General features: G+C 32.4%; 1 protein-coding gene across 2 annotated transcripts in view; it reads left to right on the forward strand.

Moving 5' to 3' along the window:
• Window positions 1-11650, forward strand: part of LOC111680893 (voltage-dependent calcium channel subunit alpha-2/delta-3) — a 113331-nt gene extending 101681 nt beyond the window's left edge. Inside the window, exons 4-17 of one of the 2 annotated variants that reach the window (XM_046950287.1) lie at window positions 2097-2567; window positions 2629-2910; window positions 3022-3729; window positions 3801-3898; window positions 3966-4081; window positions 4149-4357; window positions 4453-4664; window positions 5030-5062; window positions 8031-8135; window positions 8205-8466; window positions 8536-9012; window positions 9077-9232; window positions 9293-9449; window positions 9543-11650. In XM_046950287.1, coding sequence (XP_046806243.1) covers window positions 2097-2567; window positions 2629-2910; window positions 3022-3729; window positions 3801-3898; window positions 3966-4081; window positions 4149-4357; window positions 4453-4664; window positions 5030-5062; window positions 8031-8135; window positions 8205-8466; window positions 8536-9012; window positions 9077-9232; window positions 9293-9449; window positions 9543-9736 — 3480 coding nt within the window. In that variant the 3' untranslated portion in view covers window positions 9737-11650. The remainder of the gene's footprint in view (window positions 1-2096; window positions 2568-2628; window positions 2911-3021; window positions 3730-3800; window positions 3899-3965; window positions 4082-4148; window positions 4358-4452; window positions 4665-5029; window positions 5063-8030; window positions 8136-8204; window positions 8467-8535; window positions 9013-9076; window positions 9233-9292; window positions 9450-9542) is intronic. The other variant, XM_046950289.1, reaches the window with a different exon arrangement.
• Window positions 11651-15194: the final 3544 nt, after the last annotated feature.

Here is a 15194-nt window from a genome sequence, read left to right on the forward strand (position 1 = left end):
CAAGGTGTAACAATGGTCAACACTTATTTAAATCGCATTCGTAATGGTTAATAATAATCTGTATCGCCAGTAAATAACCCACGTGTTGGTTAATGACCTATTAATGTTTTACACTTATTCGGTCTAGTCCACTAAGTCAGACTACCGTTTTTATACCCTTTACCTTCGTGGGAAGGGTATATATAAGTTTGTTATTCCGTTTGTAATTTCTATAATTGTTATTATTGGCTATAAACATGAAATTAAGTATGTAACGCCTGGATTAGGCGAGAACATATTAAAGGGCACTTTTTGGTAATTTTTCGTTCTACAAAAGGTACTTTTTGAATTTTTTATAATATTGAATCTAGGAACATAAAATTAAGTATGTAGATTCGGAATTAGGTGAGAACAAATAAAATGGTACTTTTTGGTACTTTTTCGTTTTTCGTACTTTTTGAGTTTTCTATAATAATAAACCCAGAAAAATGAAATTAAGTATATAGAGTCAAAATTAGTTGAGAACCGGAAAAAGTGAACTTTTTGGTACTTTTTCGTTTTTCAAAAGGTACTTTTTGAGTTTTCTATAATAATGAACATAGAAACATAAAATTAAGTATGTAGAGACCGGATTAGACGAGAACAAATCGATGGAGATTTGTTGATACTTTTTCGTTCTTCAAAAGGTACTTTTTGAATTTCCTATAATATTGAACCTAGAAACATAATATTAAGTATGTACAACCCGAAGTACTTAAGTGATTTGAAAGAAGAGTTTTTGATATCGACTTATTTTAACACACCATGGTGAAGGGTATATAAGATTCGGCACAGCCCAATATCCAACTCTTAATTGTACTACCTACGTTTATCAAAATTGTAGGAATGATAATATTCTTCTTTGAGATGCTTTGAAAATAATAACTGGATTTGATAAACTTTTTCTCCTTAGTTTTTGTATCAAATGTAAAAATCGTTTGATTCTTATTATTCGATTCTTAAGTAGTTAGATAATTAGATTCCATGTTAACATTAAAGATGTTTCTCGCTTCTAAAACTAACACGAGTGCACTTCAAAGCATTTATAGCGATGTGTTCGATTTATTTCTTAGTTTCGGAAATTTATTCTATCAGTGGTTATTCAAAACATACGACCAAGTTTGAGTTTAACCCGTGGGTTTCAACAATTCCAGATGAGTGAAGAACATAGACGATTTCGGTGAAAGTGTATAGGAAATGCCAGAGAAATTGATTTCTTTTACAGACGCCAACTTGATCTATGTTTCAACGAGACTTGGATCTGTTCTTTTTCCATGATTTCAAAAATAATAACTTTTTCGCCAACTAAGTTTAAAAGCGTTTTAATAGGGAAGTTGGACCTGTAATTTTTCGATCCTAAATTTGAAAAATGTCAGAATTTCTAAACATTCCATGGATAATTCCCTTAAGTTATTTTAATTCTATTCTTTTCTCTTAAAAAATCGACCATTCAAGGTATTAATGCTAGATTCCAAATCTCTAGATTCTAATTATTCCTGTAGTTTTAGTCAGACACTAAAGAAGTCTAAATCCTCTGCCAAATAATATATCAAGTACAATATTATCTTAAATATCAATGAAAATCTATTAAATTCAAAGATTCAACTACTGCTTCTTTATTGCACTCTAAAATCTAACAAATATTATTAAATATTTTTGGAAATTAAATTAAACAAAGAGCAGTCAAGCAACAACAGCTTCTGCCATATGAATGAGTGTGGGTGAGAAAGTTCCTTGTATAGTAGTTCGGCAAAAGCTTTGTATAATTTAAAAAATATCGAAAAAATAAGGAAAAGAAACTTCTATTTGCACTACAACTACACTACTACATACATACATACAACATAAACACTATAACTAATATAAACAAACAAAAGGGGTTGAATAAATTGTATAAAGAGAAAAATAACAGAGAAAGAAAACTCCACTAGGAGTTGAAAGCAAAGTTTATTTTTTTGTTCGAATTTTGCACATGAATAATATTTGATACTTAAAGATTAAATAAAACGATAAGTTTATATTTTATATAGTTTTTTTTAACTAGATTTAATAGTTTGTTGAAATTTTTCCCATTTCAGCGCATTATGGACTCGGCCGAACAGGCCGCCTTATCGGAATTGGATGCGCAAAGCTCACATTCGGCTACGGCGAATAATCAACATTACGATGCACGACGCATTAACGAATACAATGCCGATGGTAAATTGGCCGATGGAGCTAGACATATGGATATTCGTTTTATGCGACGTTTCGAGCGACTACCCGTTAATCTCAGTCTAAGTTCGATTCTGGTGCCTAATGGTGTCTCATTGGATGAGGGAGACGTTAAGGCAGCACTACAGTGGAGTTCTCATTTGGATCCACTGTTCCAGAACAACTTGGAGCGAGATCCGGCATTGTCGTGGCAGTATTTTGGCTCAACGTCTGGTTTTCTGCGTCGTTTTCCCGGCACCGCCTGGCCACCGGAGGGTTCGAAGGGTAGCAAACAGATACATGATTTTCGTACGCAAAATTGGTTTGTTCAGGCCGCCTCATCGCCTAAGGATATAGTGAGTTATTGTTTTGTATTCGTAACTTTCTGACCTTAAAGTTATTTGTCTTTGTTTTCAGATGATTTTATTGGACTCTTCGTCGAGCATGTCGGAGAAATCTTTTGATTTGGCCATGGATACTGCTTTTAATATTTTGGATACTTTGGGTGAAAATGATTTCGTTAATTTGATTACGTTTGCTGATGTTATTAAGACTCCGGTGCCTTGCTTTAAAGATCGCATGGTACGAGCAACTCCCGATAATGTTCAGGAAATCAAATCGGCCGTTAAGGCTATTAAGCTTCAAGACACGGCGAATTTTACCGCAGGCTTGGAATATGCATTTAGTTTGTTGCACAAGGTAATTATTAGAGACATTGTTGCACAACTGAGGTGATTCCTCCTTTAAGAATTTGTCTCTTATAAATCTTTCACGATACATATACAAACTTTTTTCCTTTCACGTTTTCAGTACAACCAATCTGGTGAAGGTAGTCAGTGTAACCAGGCAATTATGCTAATAACCGAAAGTTCCTCAGAATCTCACAAAGAGATCATAAAACAATACAATTGGCCCCACATGCCGGTGCGCATTTTCACCTATTTAATTGGTTCGGATTCGGGAAGTCGCAGTAATTTACACGAAATGGCCTGCTCCAATAAAGGTTTCTTTGTACAAATCAACGATCTAGATGATGCCAGACGTAAAGTTATGGACTATGCTTTAGTTATGGCTCGTCCCATGATTATGTATCAAGCCGATCATCCAGTACATTGGAGTCCGGTCTTTATGGCCGGTAAATCGGGTGGTCTGGCACGTGATTCCGAATATCAACGACGTTTGGTGACGACAGTTTCAACTCCGGTCTTCGATAGACGCAACCATTCGGTACGTGTAGCAAATTTATTGGGTGTTGTGGGCACAGATGTCCCCGTAGAGGAGATACGCAAAATGATACCGCAACATAAATTAGGACCGAATGGGTATTCGTTTATCGTTGATAACAATGGTCGTGTACTCTATCATCCTGATTTGCGTCCATTGAGTGATGGTAATCAGTATATAGATCAGTTGAGACCACGCTATACATCGGTCGATATAACGGAGTTGGAGCTGCCGGAAACCGAAATTGGTAATGATCATGAGATTGTCGAAATGAATAAAAATCTTTTGTATGATGTAAGTTTTATGTGATAAAAAAAGTTTAAAGATTATTAACTAATAATTTGTATGTGTTTGTTATTTCTCAGATGCGTAGTGATATGATTATGCCCAAAGAGGGTGAAACCGAATTCACTATTTTAAATCATTTCGATGATATGAAACGTGTTAGCGCAAGAACTCAAAGGTAAGAGGATTTTTTTAAATATTTATTTGTTTTGTTTCCAAATATTCTTTTCTTATCTCTCTCTCAGATATTTCTATGGTCCCATTGAGGATACACCATTTACGCTAGCTGTTGTATTACCAGAAAAATATGGCAGCCATGAATTAGTCTCTCAGCAGGAAATTAGACATTCACGTAAGAATGGTAAGTTCAGCATAACATATCATCTTACGAAACCTAATTAAACTTAATTTTCTTTTAACATTTCTAGTTACCGAATATTTCAAGGGAGACAATTGGCGTGTTCATCCCGATTGGGTGTATTGTGAGTACAATAGTGTTAGCGATTTGGAGAAAGAACGAGAAAGTTCTGGTGAATATTCGGGTTCTAGAGATCAAGAGCCTAGCTTTGGTTCGCCCGAAGAGCAGGTGTTGCACTTTTTGGCTAGAGCTGGTAGACCCGGTTGGAAATGGATGTCGGTAAGCAAACTTGAACGAAAAAAAACTTAAAATATACCTTATCCTTTGAAAGCAAAATAAATATTAATAAAATTTGTTCTATTGTTTCCTTTAAGGTGCGACCTAAATCACCCCAACCTCATCATAGTCTACATGGTGCAACACCTGTGGGTCATTTTGCCCAACACATGAATGTTCAAGGTTCTCGCAAGGCAGAGCCCTATTACTGCGATCGAACCTTGTTACAAAGTTTAGTGCGTGATGCCATGGTTACCGATGGCCTAGATCGTAATTCTACTGCTTCCCCCAATGGCAAAGAAGATAAAAAGTAAGTTTTCCCTTTATTAAGCAAAAGGGTTAACAAACTTTTGGTTTTGTCAGTTTTCATTTCTTTTTTTTTCATTTCTTTATGAAGCACCTGAAAGCACCTTCATTTTATTTTGATTTTATTTAAAAAAACAATCTGAGTTTTATCACAATTTATTAAAGCACATTTTTCTCTGTATTTTCCTTCACTCAATTCTTTTTAAATTTTTATTTCTTTGGCTGCAATCTATTATTTTAATTTATTTTTTCCAAATGCAAATTTTTTACTTTATAATAAAAATAATAATATAAATTTTGAAAAAAATATCACAATTTTAATATTTTACACCAATAATACTAATTTATAATATAATGAAAATATTATAGTCCAATCGCCACTTTAATGGCAATTTTGAAAAGGTAAATTTTTTTCTAGCAATGATATTATTTTAAACATTTCCCCGATTGCACAACTATATTGGCGGATAAGCAGCTTGAGTACTTGACATTAACATAAATCGGAAGGATTTAAAGGGTGTCCTTTAGAGAATGCTAAAACTGTATTAGAATTTGTGCTAAAAAAACCCCATTAAGTAAAATGCTATTACATGTGTATTGATATTGAACCCAAAAACTAGAAATTATTCAGCATTAGACGATATCCTTTGGCATTTTCTTGAATTTTCGGATGTGGAATAAAACATATCATTCCGCATCGAAATTTTCATAAGTTAACTGAGTCAATATCAATATTGAGGATAAATTTCCATCTTTGACCCAATTCAATGTATGACCTTCTCAGCCTAAGAACGAGAAACTTTGCTAATGAAGACATACTTTGAATTTGGTTCAAAATGCAACCGTTTTAGTTCTAAGATGGAAATTTATCTTCAATGGTTTTTCGTTCTTTGTCTTTCCTTATATCGTTTCCAAATTAATGATTACGGTTCAAAATCGTTGTACCTGATCACCTACACTTTTGTCCCGATCGAATCTTATATGATAATGTTCATTTAATGTTCACCATTGTAATCTACCTTAAGGCGTCGCATGTTCAAAACGAGAGCGACATTTTGTCTCAGCAAATTTGAAATCTATCGTATTTCAATAGTTTAGTTGTCAAGTTAACTGCTAAACTATGAAAACATTGAACATTGGCAGAAGATCCCCTGGCAATCGATTTCTTTCTTGTGCTTGGAATATTTATGAACTGAGGTTTAATCAACGATTATCCACAGCATTTGGAAGACTGCCTCAAAATTGCCTCGAAAATTATAGATCCATTTTTAGATGAACTTCTGTGTTAATTATCTGATAAACGATGCCAAATTAACGTCGAGCGCTTTACTGAGTGAGCTTCTTTGCAACTCATAGCAGCCGATTGTGCCGGCGACAATTTACATATATACAAGCAATCTCTGACCCCCAAGAACCTCAACCAGCCATGACATAGTCCTGCTGGCAACTGGCCACCCATATTACCTGATTATGTGGCTCTCTGATTTGACCCCATGTCAAATCATTGAAAGGAATGAAGTGGCATCAACAGTTAATAATCCTAGTAGACTAGAGGTAGTGGTAGCATCCCTTTTCCCCGGGCTTGCAATAACACCAAGATGGGCCCTTTCATCAAAGTAACATGCCCTGAGAGCGGATTGTCTACAAGGTACCAATGTGCTGACTAAAAAGCTTAAGAGTCAGAAGTATTTAATTGATTTTGCTTTTGAAAAATTTTCTTAAAATTTCTTCGATTCTACCCGATGTTCGTGAATGTTATTGTTGAAATTAAGGCAATGGATTGCACGATGGAATATTTTAAAATATGGCGACTGATTCATCATTGGTGCGATTAAAGAGGAACCTTCATTACCAGCTAAAACCATTCAAGCAAGGTTTGAGAAATTCCCGTGATAATAATGCCTACAATTTGACGAAATCTTTTTTCTTAATATGGGAGAATGAGGATTGAATAAAGAAGAAGACCCAATCCTTAATTTTCACCCTAAAATCATTAAGGTATTTTTGTATGAATTCCTATGATAAGAAGGCATATAAGACGAAAATGGTGAGAGATTGTGAAAGAGTGCAGGAAAATCAGAATCTTATCCGAAAGATGATTCGATTCCTGACCTCCTTATCTTGAGTATATACATGCATGAGAACCATATCACCCGGGAAATTGAACTTAATAACATATGATATTTGCTGACCGAAACTCGAAGCATTGAGGACATGTATCTGAATTTTGCCCTAAAACGTATTTCGGATGATTTGCTAAAATTTTTTAATCGATGACGTCATTTTACCTGATTTTTTTATAAATATTGTGAAATCCTCTCACGTAGCTATACATCCACTAAAAGATTTAGGGTTTGAGCCGCTGGTATTATGAGATTTTACGTATTTTTCATCTGCACGAGTTAAATTATATGAACATGGACGTAACGAATTACTAGGAAACTATTTACTTGTATTATTCGCCTATTATTTGTACATCTACGAGGCGGATCATTGACATAATCAAGAAGCCAAATAACACGATGTTTTCTATTATGCATCCATTCCAAAATCCATATTATAAACAATAACATGCGTGTTTCTAAATCAACAAACGCGGTTATTTCATACATGGACTAAATATGAATCGAACTAGAACGATTTGAGATTATAGATATTTATGGCAGAGATGACAACACAGTAGCTTTTTCTGCCAGTGCAAGTATTTCGAAATTGGTTGATGGTTTTTGATATTAAGTTAGGAATTTCGAGGAAACTATTGACCTGGATAATTCGCCTATTATTTGTACATCTACGAGATGGATCATTGACATAATCAAGAACGCTAAAAACACGATTTCCATATTTTGTCAAAGATTGTTATTCGGTGCGCTACGAATTTAGGAGACTGCAACCCTGGCTATCTATAATATAGGCTTATCGACCATAAAATGGTGTTTTTGAATCAACAAACGCGGTTATTTGGCCTGACATTTACGACATGATTATAAAAGATTCAATCTCCGGTTTGCACCACCATGTCCAACATGTTTTTGAATTCATTTAAAAGACTTTCTCATAGAAAAACTGTGATTAATTTAGAAGGATTTGCAAAAGGTTCTGTTAGATTGTAATAATTATAAGAAATATATCATATTTTTCGTAATAAGCACCTAAACTATAAAAAAAATTGCACAATTCTAATATTTTAGTAGTTAAATTGTAAGTCCTAAGGTAAATGTATTAAAAAGCTGATAAAAAAAACTTGGATCAACAGTATTGTCTCCAAATTGCTATAACATTCAATGTTCACCCACTTATTGCTAAACCCATAGAAGTCTGGAAAATCCTAAACCGTTCACGTGTTAATCGCACAATTTTCCTTTTACAGGCAAGGCTATCAAAAATTTGTCGTTACCACATCATTTGTGGCCACACGATCGGGACTTTTAAGATGGATTGATCACATCAAGGCGGCCGAGGATTCACCAGAACCGTAAGCATTTTTAATAATATAATTAAATACAATCGTTTTAAATATATACAAAAATATTGTATGAAATAGACACTTTAGTGAAGACAATGTCCGCGCCATGGATATGTCCTGGTATAAGAGAGCTATTGATCAGCATACTGTCGAACAGGATAGTTTTGTGTATAGTGTACCTTTTGGATCGGGTTATAATACCAAAACTAATTCAACTTTAGTGACTGCTTCACATGCCATTTTTGTAGAACATCGCGGCCATAAAGCACCCGCAGCTGTAGTGGGTTTACAATTCCAACATGATTCTTTGGCTAAACATTTTATAAGTATAACATCGGCTGTAAGTAAAACCTGGGGGGAGGAGTTAAAAATAGTTTAGATATTTAATTATTATGTATTATATAAACAGTGCACTGGCATGACGGGCTGCAAGCGTACTTGTGCTTCCGACAATTTGGACTGTTACGTTTTAGACAATAGTGGCTTTGTTATTATATCCGAGGAACCCGAACACACGGGTAAATTCTTTGGTCAAATTGATGGCACCATTATGGATTCATTGGTGCAGGATCGCATTTATAAACGTGTCACTGTTAATGATTACCAAGGTGTATGTTCCAATGCTGATAATCCCTATACGGCCGATGGTGTTATGATACGACCTCACCGAGCCGCTTCCTGGCTATTTAAGTATATTTTATCGTTAAGTGCTACTTGGCTATCGATGCTGCCAACACCGATTAAGGCCTGGCCACAGGATGATTACAGCTACAACGAAGAAGGCTTTGAAGAACCCACCTATCCCGATGATTATGAACCATTCGAGGATGACTATAGTTCACCCATAGACGAGGAATTGGATGAAATGTTTACCACCGCCGATGTGGTAGGAATTTTTGTTTGTGTTTTACAACTTTTACGAGTATGAAGTTAATTGTTATGATTTTTAGGAATATACCACACCCGCTCCTAAACAACATAAGCCTCATGTGGGACCACGTTCTAATCCCGATCCTAATAATGCCCGCCGTTGTGATTTACGCACCGATTTATATATGCTGCAACCGGAAAGATTAAATCAAGGTGGTCAAAATAATCCTTTAAAGGTGAGTTTTTATAATTTTGTAAGACTGGAAGTTTTGATATACATATATATCTGTTTAAAGGGTAAACTAACAAATTGTCATGTGTCTGGATGTGAACGACCATTTAGTGTGCAAAAAATACCACATAGTAATTTAATACTTTTAGTAGTGGACACTTTGTGTCCTTGTGGTTCCAAACAATTGGATATTGAACCTATGGAGGAGTCGGGTATAGTTGGTAAGTTGTTGGGTTACAACGAAAAGGGGATATAAAGAAAAAAAAAACATTTATAATTATTTTACTATGATTTTGTTGAACTTTTACCTCCAGGTGCTTGCAGTACCCGACGCCAATCGCAAGAAACTCAAAAACGACGAAGACCCCGAAAATGCATAAATTATCATCCGGAAGAAATTGAAATACAACAGTGTGGTAGAGGTACAAATCTTCTACAAAATCCAGCACCGATTTTAATTTCTCACGTAGTCATGATCATAGTGACTCTATTGCTAACCAATGCGTGATACTAAATGAATTAAATTCAAATTTAATCACCTAAAAGCAGACACCAACACTAATACATACGCAGACACCAAAATATATATATGTATATGACTCCATTTTGTTTTTTAAGTCATTATTCAGCAGCAAACATCTTCACATGACTACACTGAGCAAAAAACAAAAACATTTAACAAATACACTTAGAAAAAAAAATAATTAGATTTATTTTTTCATATTTTTTTTAACAAAAGAAAAGATAAATTAGTTTTTTTTTAATAATTATAATTATTATTGTAGTTATAAATATGTATGTGTATGAATTTGTTTTTTAACAAACTATACCAAAAAAACAAACAATTTTTTCTGTAAGTGTAAAATGGAATAAAGTAAAACTGTAAGGGACGTGTCATGTTTTTTTTGCATAAAAGAGCAACAAAAAAAATATATTTTTTATTATTCATTCACAATGAATTGAAATTAAGCAGAATTTGAAAATCCAAAACCTTTAAAAAATTAAGAAAAAAACATATAAAACAATGACAAGAGAATTTATTTAGTAAAACGATCGCAACAACAGCAAACTAGAATTTGGTAGAAATTTATTAAAATTTAATTACAAACAAGAAAACAAAATTAACAATGAAACATAAAAGAAAAATTAATGAAGTAAATTATGTAATTGTACCTACAAACTTACAAATTGAAAAAAAAAAAATATTGAAAAAAATTAGTTTAATGCTAAATAATTTAGAAATTAGTTTAAAATTAAAAAAAAAGCTAACAACTAAGTTAAATATTTATTTTGAAAAAAAAGAAACTTAACCCATTTAAGAACTCATTGCATATTTCTCATTTTGTATTTTTATTTGTTCAATTCACAATCGATGTCGTATCGTTGTAAGGTTGTAAGTCATAAAACATTTTCAAAGACAATTTTTTGAAACAAAAACAATTCAATAATAAAAAATTACGACATACTACGATACAACCGTACAATAGTGATTGTGAATTGGAAAATTTTCTTTTTTAATCTATAAGAATTAGCAATTCTCTAACTAAATTTTTGAAACAGTTCCAATTTTGTATAAAGACTTTAGATTTGTAAAACATAAGTTCAACATAAGCTCTCTAAAACTTCAACATTAGGTAGTGGAACCGGTTTTAGAACATTTCATACATATTTCTTTTTTATCTGATTCTTACTTTATTTTAGGGAACTCGGTTCTCTGAAGGTTCTTTTTTAATACTGATTCTTCATTTATTTGATCTTATAAACAATTTTGGTTTTACGTTTTTCCGAACTCCTTCTGAATACTTCCGAATTTGATCTGAATACTTCGAAACCAATGATAATATATTACAAACTTAATGCTTCTTTGTTAGAAGATTATAAAATGGAAGTTTCTACAAAAATGTTGAACCCATAAAGTATCTAACAAGGAGTTTTCGTGATTACATTGTTCTGATTGCATTGATCTAAAAGTAGTTTTTAAAAATAAAAATTTTTCTCTCACTCCTAGATCAATATAAAGTTATATAGTCTTAAATATCGTACATTTAGTTTCTGTAGAGTAGTTTTAAAACTTTTCTGCACATAAGTTCAACCAGTCGCGGATCCAGCTCGAGTGTTTCCTTTTCGCTCATTTGTATATTTTTTATGAAAATTTTCGTTTTTGTGGTGAAAATTTCTCCCTTTGACCACCAGGGGATCCACTCCTGATCTGAACTCTAACTCCCAGATCAATATAGATCCATTTAAGCATTCTCGCGTCAATTCGTTCTACGCTTTTGTACTTGTAACCTACAGCATACAAATCTATTGATTCTTCTTATTTGACAGACGCATAAAATGTGAGAAAGTGTAGAACGCGTGGTGTGGACCTCCAGCTTTACTTTTTTACACGACTGTCAAAACTATACAAGAAATTGATCAGGAACTGTATATGTATATATAATCGGACTTTAATAAATACATACTTATAAGTATCACAACGATTTACAAGTATTACAGATGTTGTCGCAAGGAGTAGAAAATTCTTACTCTCTCTGACATTGTTCGGATCTGACGTAGTCGAAATTTTAAAGCAATCTGAAATTTAGCTTTCTTTTAAGCGATAGATGGTATAGAAATTACATTTGGTGTATGCGTAATAACTTCACTGACCCATCACTACATGGACCACAAAAGGGATCAATTTAATGAAACAAAGAAATAGATCAATTATATTACGATACTCTGTAAAAGGTGCTTCAATCGATTTAATCCATATTCGAATCAAAAACGAGAAATCAATATGAAATGGATAAAAGATCTTTATTGTTTTTGAAAATATTATATTATGACTTTCTATAAACGTTGTGTGTTTGGGACACGATTGAATTTGAAAATTAATTAATAAGATAATATCTGTGACCATAAAGTTGAGTTTTAGGAAAACATAGATCAATTAATGTCCATCAAGACGGAAGGAATAGAAATTCTTTAGTTGATATCAAAAATAACTAGAAGCAAAGTCCGGGTGGATTGGATGAAAATGTCTTTCAGTAGTTCACTTTGAGTAGCAGATCATCTAGCTTTACTTTTGTGAAATGAATTTGAAAATGTTTCTCAACTTTTTTTATACCTCTACACTTTGTATTTACTATACTCTCCTACTATTTATGTTCTTCTCTTTTTGTTTCCTTTTTATATTTTCAGAGGCGATACAAAGGGATCTTCTGCGCCCAAATAAAACCTACGGATTCTTATTCAACCTTCAACGTTAGAACACATTGATTTTATGTTACTGTGTTAACCGCTTATAGCAATAGCTCACTTGGGACCAGTTATAAGTCCCCTTATGATATTATCTGTGTTAGCCGTCTATAGCATACTTAGTTGGGCCCTGTTATAAGTCCCCCTATTGTTATCATTTGTTACAACACCAATGTGTTCTTAACACTATTGGTAAACGTTGACTTCAATTCGTTGCTCTTGATTTTGGACAGATGTTAGCATTCGAAGACCGAACTTTTTCCGTCTTAGTGCACAGAATACAGGTCGGTGACATCAACTTGCCTATAGAGTCGAATATATTTTTTCTTTTGCACCATTACTCAGTGATTGACTGCTTCTTATGAAGAGCATTGTAATGGACACGTTTGATTGAAATCTGCTTATATAGCAAGCGCCGCAAAGGCCTCTTCTGCTGTAAGTTTATTCCTGGGCAATAATGATAAAGAACAGTTTATTCCTATAATGGATTGTACTATATATATTGATCAATCGACTAAAAATATATGTACGTGTTTACAACGAAAGACATGAGTTGTCTCTAAATCTTCGTGTATTGGGAACAAGATCTCTAATTTTAGAGGAAAATATCCCACATTACTACGGTGCTTTAGAGAGTCAATAGAGTTAGATAATCTACTATCACCCTATTCAGGACGTGATCGAGTATTCTCCAAATTTTTTTAACCAACTATACTTATGGACTCAGTAAATAGAGAGAATTTTTAGACCTTCACAATATCGTGTTCAAATATTCTACAAATAGCCTTTAAAGTAAGGTTTGACAAATGATAGTTTGTAGCAACATTCCAAGGGGATCGTAAAAAGACCTGCTGATCCGAGTAAATAAAAGTTCTCTCGTTAATAAAGTCTTTGTTATAGAATTAGTTGAAATCGCTTTACATATTTTTTCGGAAACTATTTTGAAATGTTAAAGACATAATATCTGTTCAGTCAACTTCACTTATGGACTAAGCAAATAAGATGTTTCTAGACCATAAACATATAGTATAAGCATCAGTCCGGGAGAACTCTTGCTACAAAGCAACAGTCCCTAAAGGAGTGTTGTATTCCATTTTCGATCGACTTGGGAGTAAATTGACTAATCAATGAAGCTAAGGATAAACTAAATCGGATAAGGATAAACTAAATCAAATCTACTATCGGGCCTAAAGTTCTGACACTATTTTACACAATTATGACGTATACAATAATAATGGCCGTTGTAAAGTAGATTGTTCAATTGATTTGGTATTCAGTTCTCTAAACTTTTCTTTATTTCCATATATTCCTGCTATTTCCATCGCTCTATAATGGGTTAAGTAAAGCCTATATAAAAAATATAATTTTTTTCGTTATGTAGACAATAATTTCTAGGAAATCTGATTTAGTTTCTTAAAACTAAGTTCTTTTTTATAAAAAAATTTTTTCTTTAAATAATTAAGTAAAAAAATAAAACAAAAAAATATATTGTTGGTATAAAAGAAAAAATGTTATGTTTCAACTAAAAACTAAAATTAACTTAAATAAACAGTAAAAAATTAAACTAAAATCTCCCAAAAAAATAAAAATATTAGTCTTAATGTCTTAAGAGTAGTTAAAAAGATTTATGAAAAAGTTATTATTGGTAAATTAAAAAAAAAACCTAATTAAGAGCAAAAACAAAAAAATACACAAGAAAGTTATTATAGATAATTAAAGGGTATAAAAACATTTAATAGAATTAACTAAAAACTAAATAATCCAAAATTAAAAAAAAAATAATTTTTTGTGTAAATAGTGTTGATCTTTTGAAAACAAAAAAAAATATACAGAAAATACAGAAATTCCTACCGATTATTTCATTGATAAAAAATAAACAAAACTTAAAAATTAAATTTTATTTTTTAAATTCATTAACAGAAAACTTTCATATCAACTCTGACACACCACTCATACACCTAAAAGTAGTCAAATGAATATCAAAAAAAAAAAAAAAAAAAAAAAAAACAAGCATTTAATTTCAATTGTTTTTAATTTAAAATTAGTAACAAAAAAAAACAAAAACAAAATATTAAACAGTTTTGTATTAATTTTGCACTGAATTTATAAAAAAACGCACAATTATGCAAAAAGATAAAAAAATATTTAAACCAGCAAATGTAAATGTTTTCATTTTAAAACTTCTTTTTTTAATGGAATTAATATTAAAATTAAACCAAAAAGAATAATATAATTAAATTAAAAGACTTACTGAATCTAACTGAAAATTTTCATATCAAAAAGAAAGAAAGAAAGAAAGAAAACCAAAAACATAATCTCTATTTGAAATACATTTTTACTTTGAATTTTTCTACATATAAATGTATAAAAAAACCAAATTCTTGCAAAAAAAATTTTACTCCATATATATTGAAGAAAGTTTAAATTATTAGTAGCACAGTGTAATACATTTGATTTGTTTTCTAAAATGCAAAAAGTTATAATATTAAGTTTCCACAAACAAATGAATGTCGAGAGTTTTATGTGAGTACCTGGCATGATGCCCTACCCCACGGTGGTCTTTTTCACCCACTGGGTAGACTTGACAACAGTCAACCATCGCCCCTTTATCCTTCAATGAAGAACTCAGGTGGCAATTTTTGTACATTGGTTTTGACCAGTACTTCAGCACTTTGCTGAAGTAGTCGAGCTATCTAATCACTGAACATTGTATGGCCTCTGTG

The sequence above is a fragment of the Lucilia cuprina genome, chromosome 2 (assembly GCF_022045245.1).
Source record: "Lucilia cuprina isolate Lc7/37 chromosome 2, ASM2204524v1, whole genome shotgun sequence".
NCBI classification, from domain to species: Eukaryota; Metazoa; Arthropoda; class Insecta; order Diptera; family Calliphoridae; genus Lucilia; species Lucilia cuprina.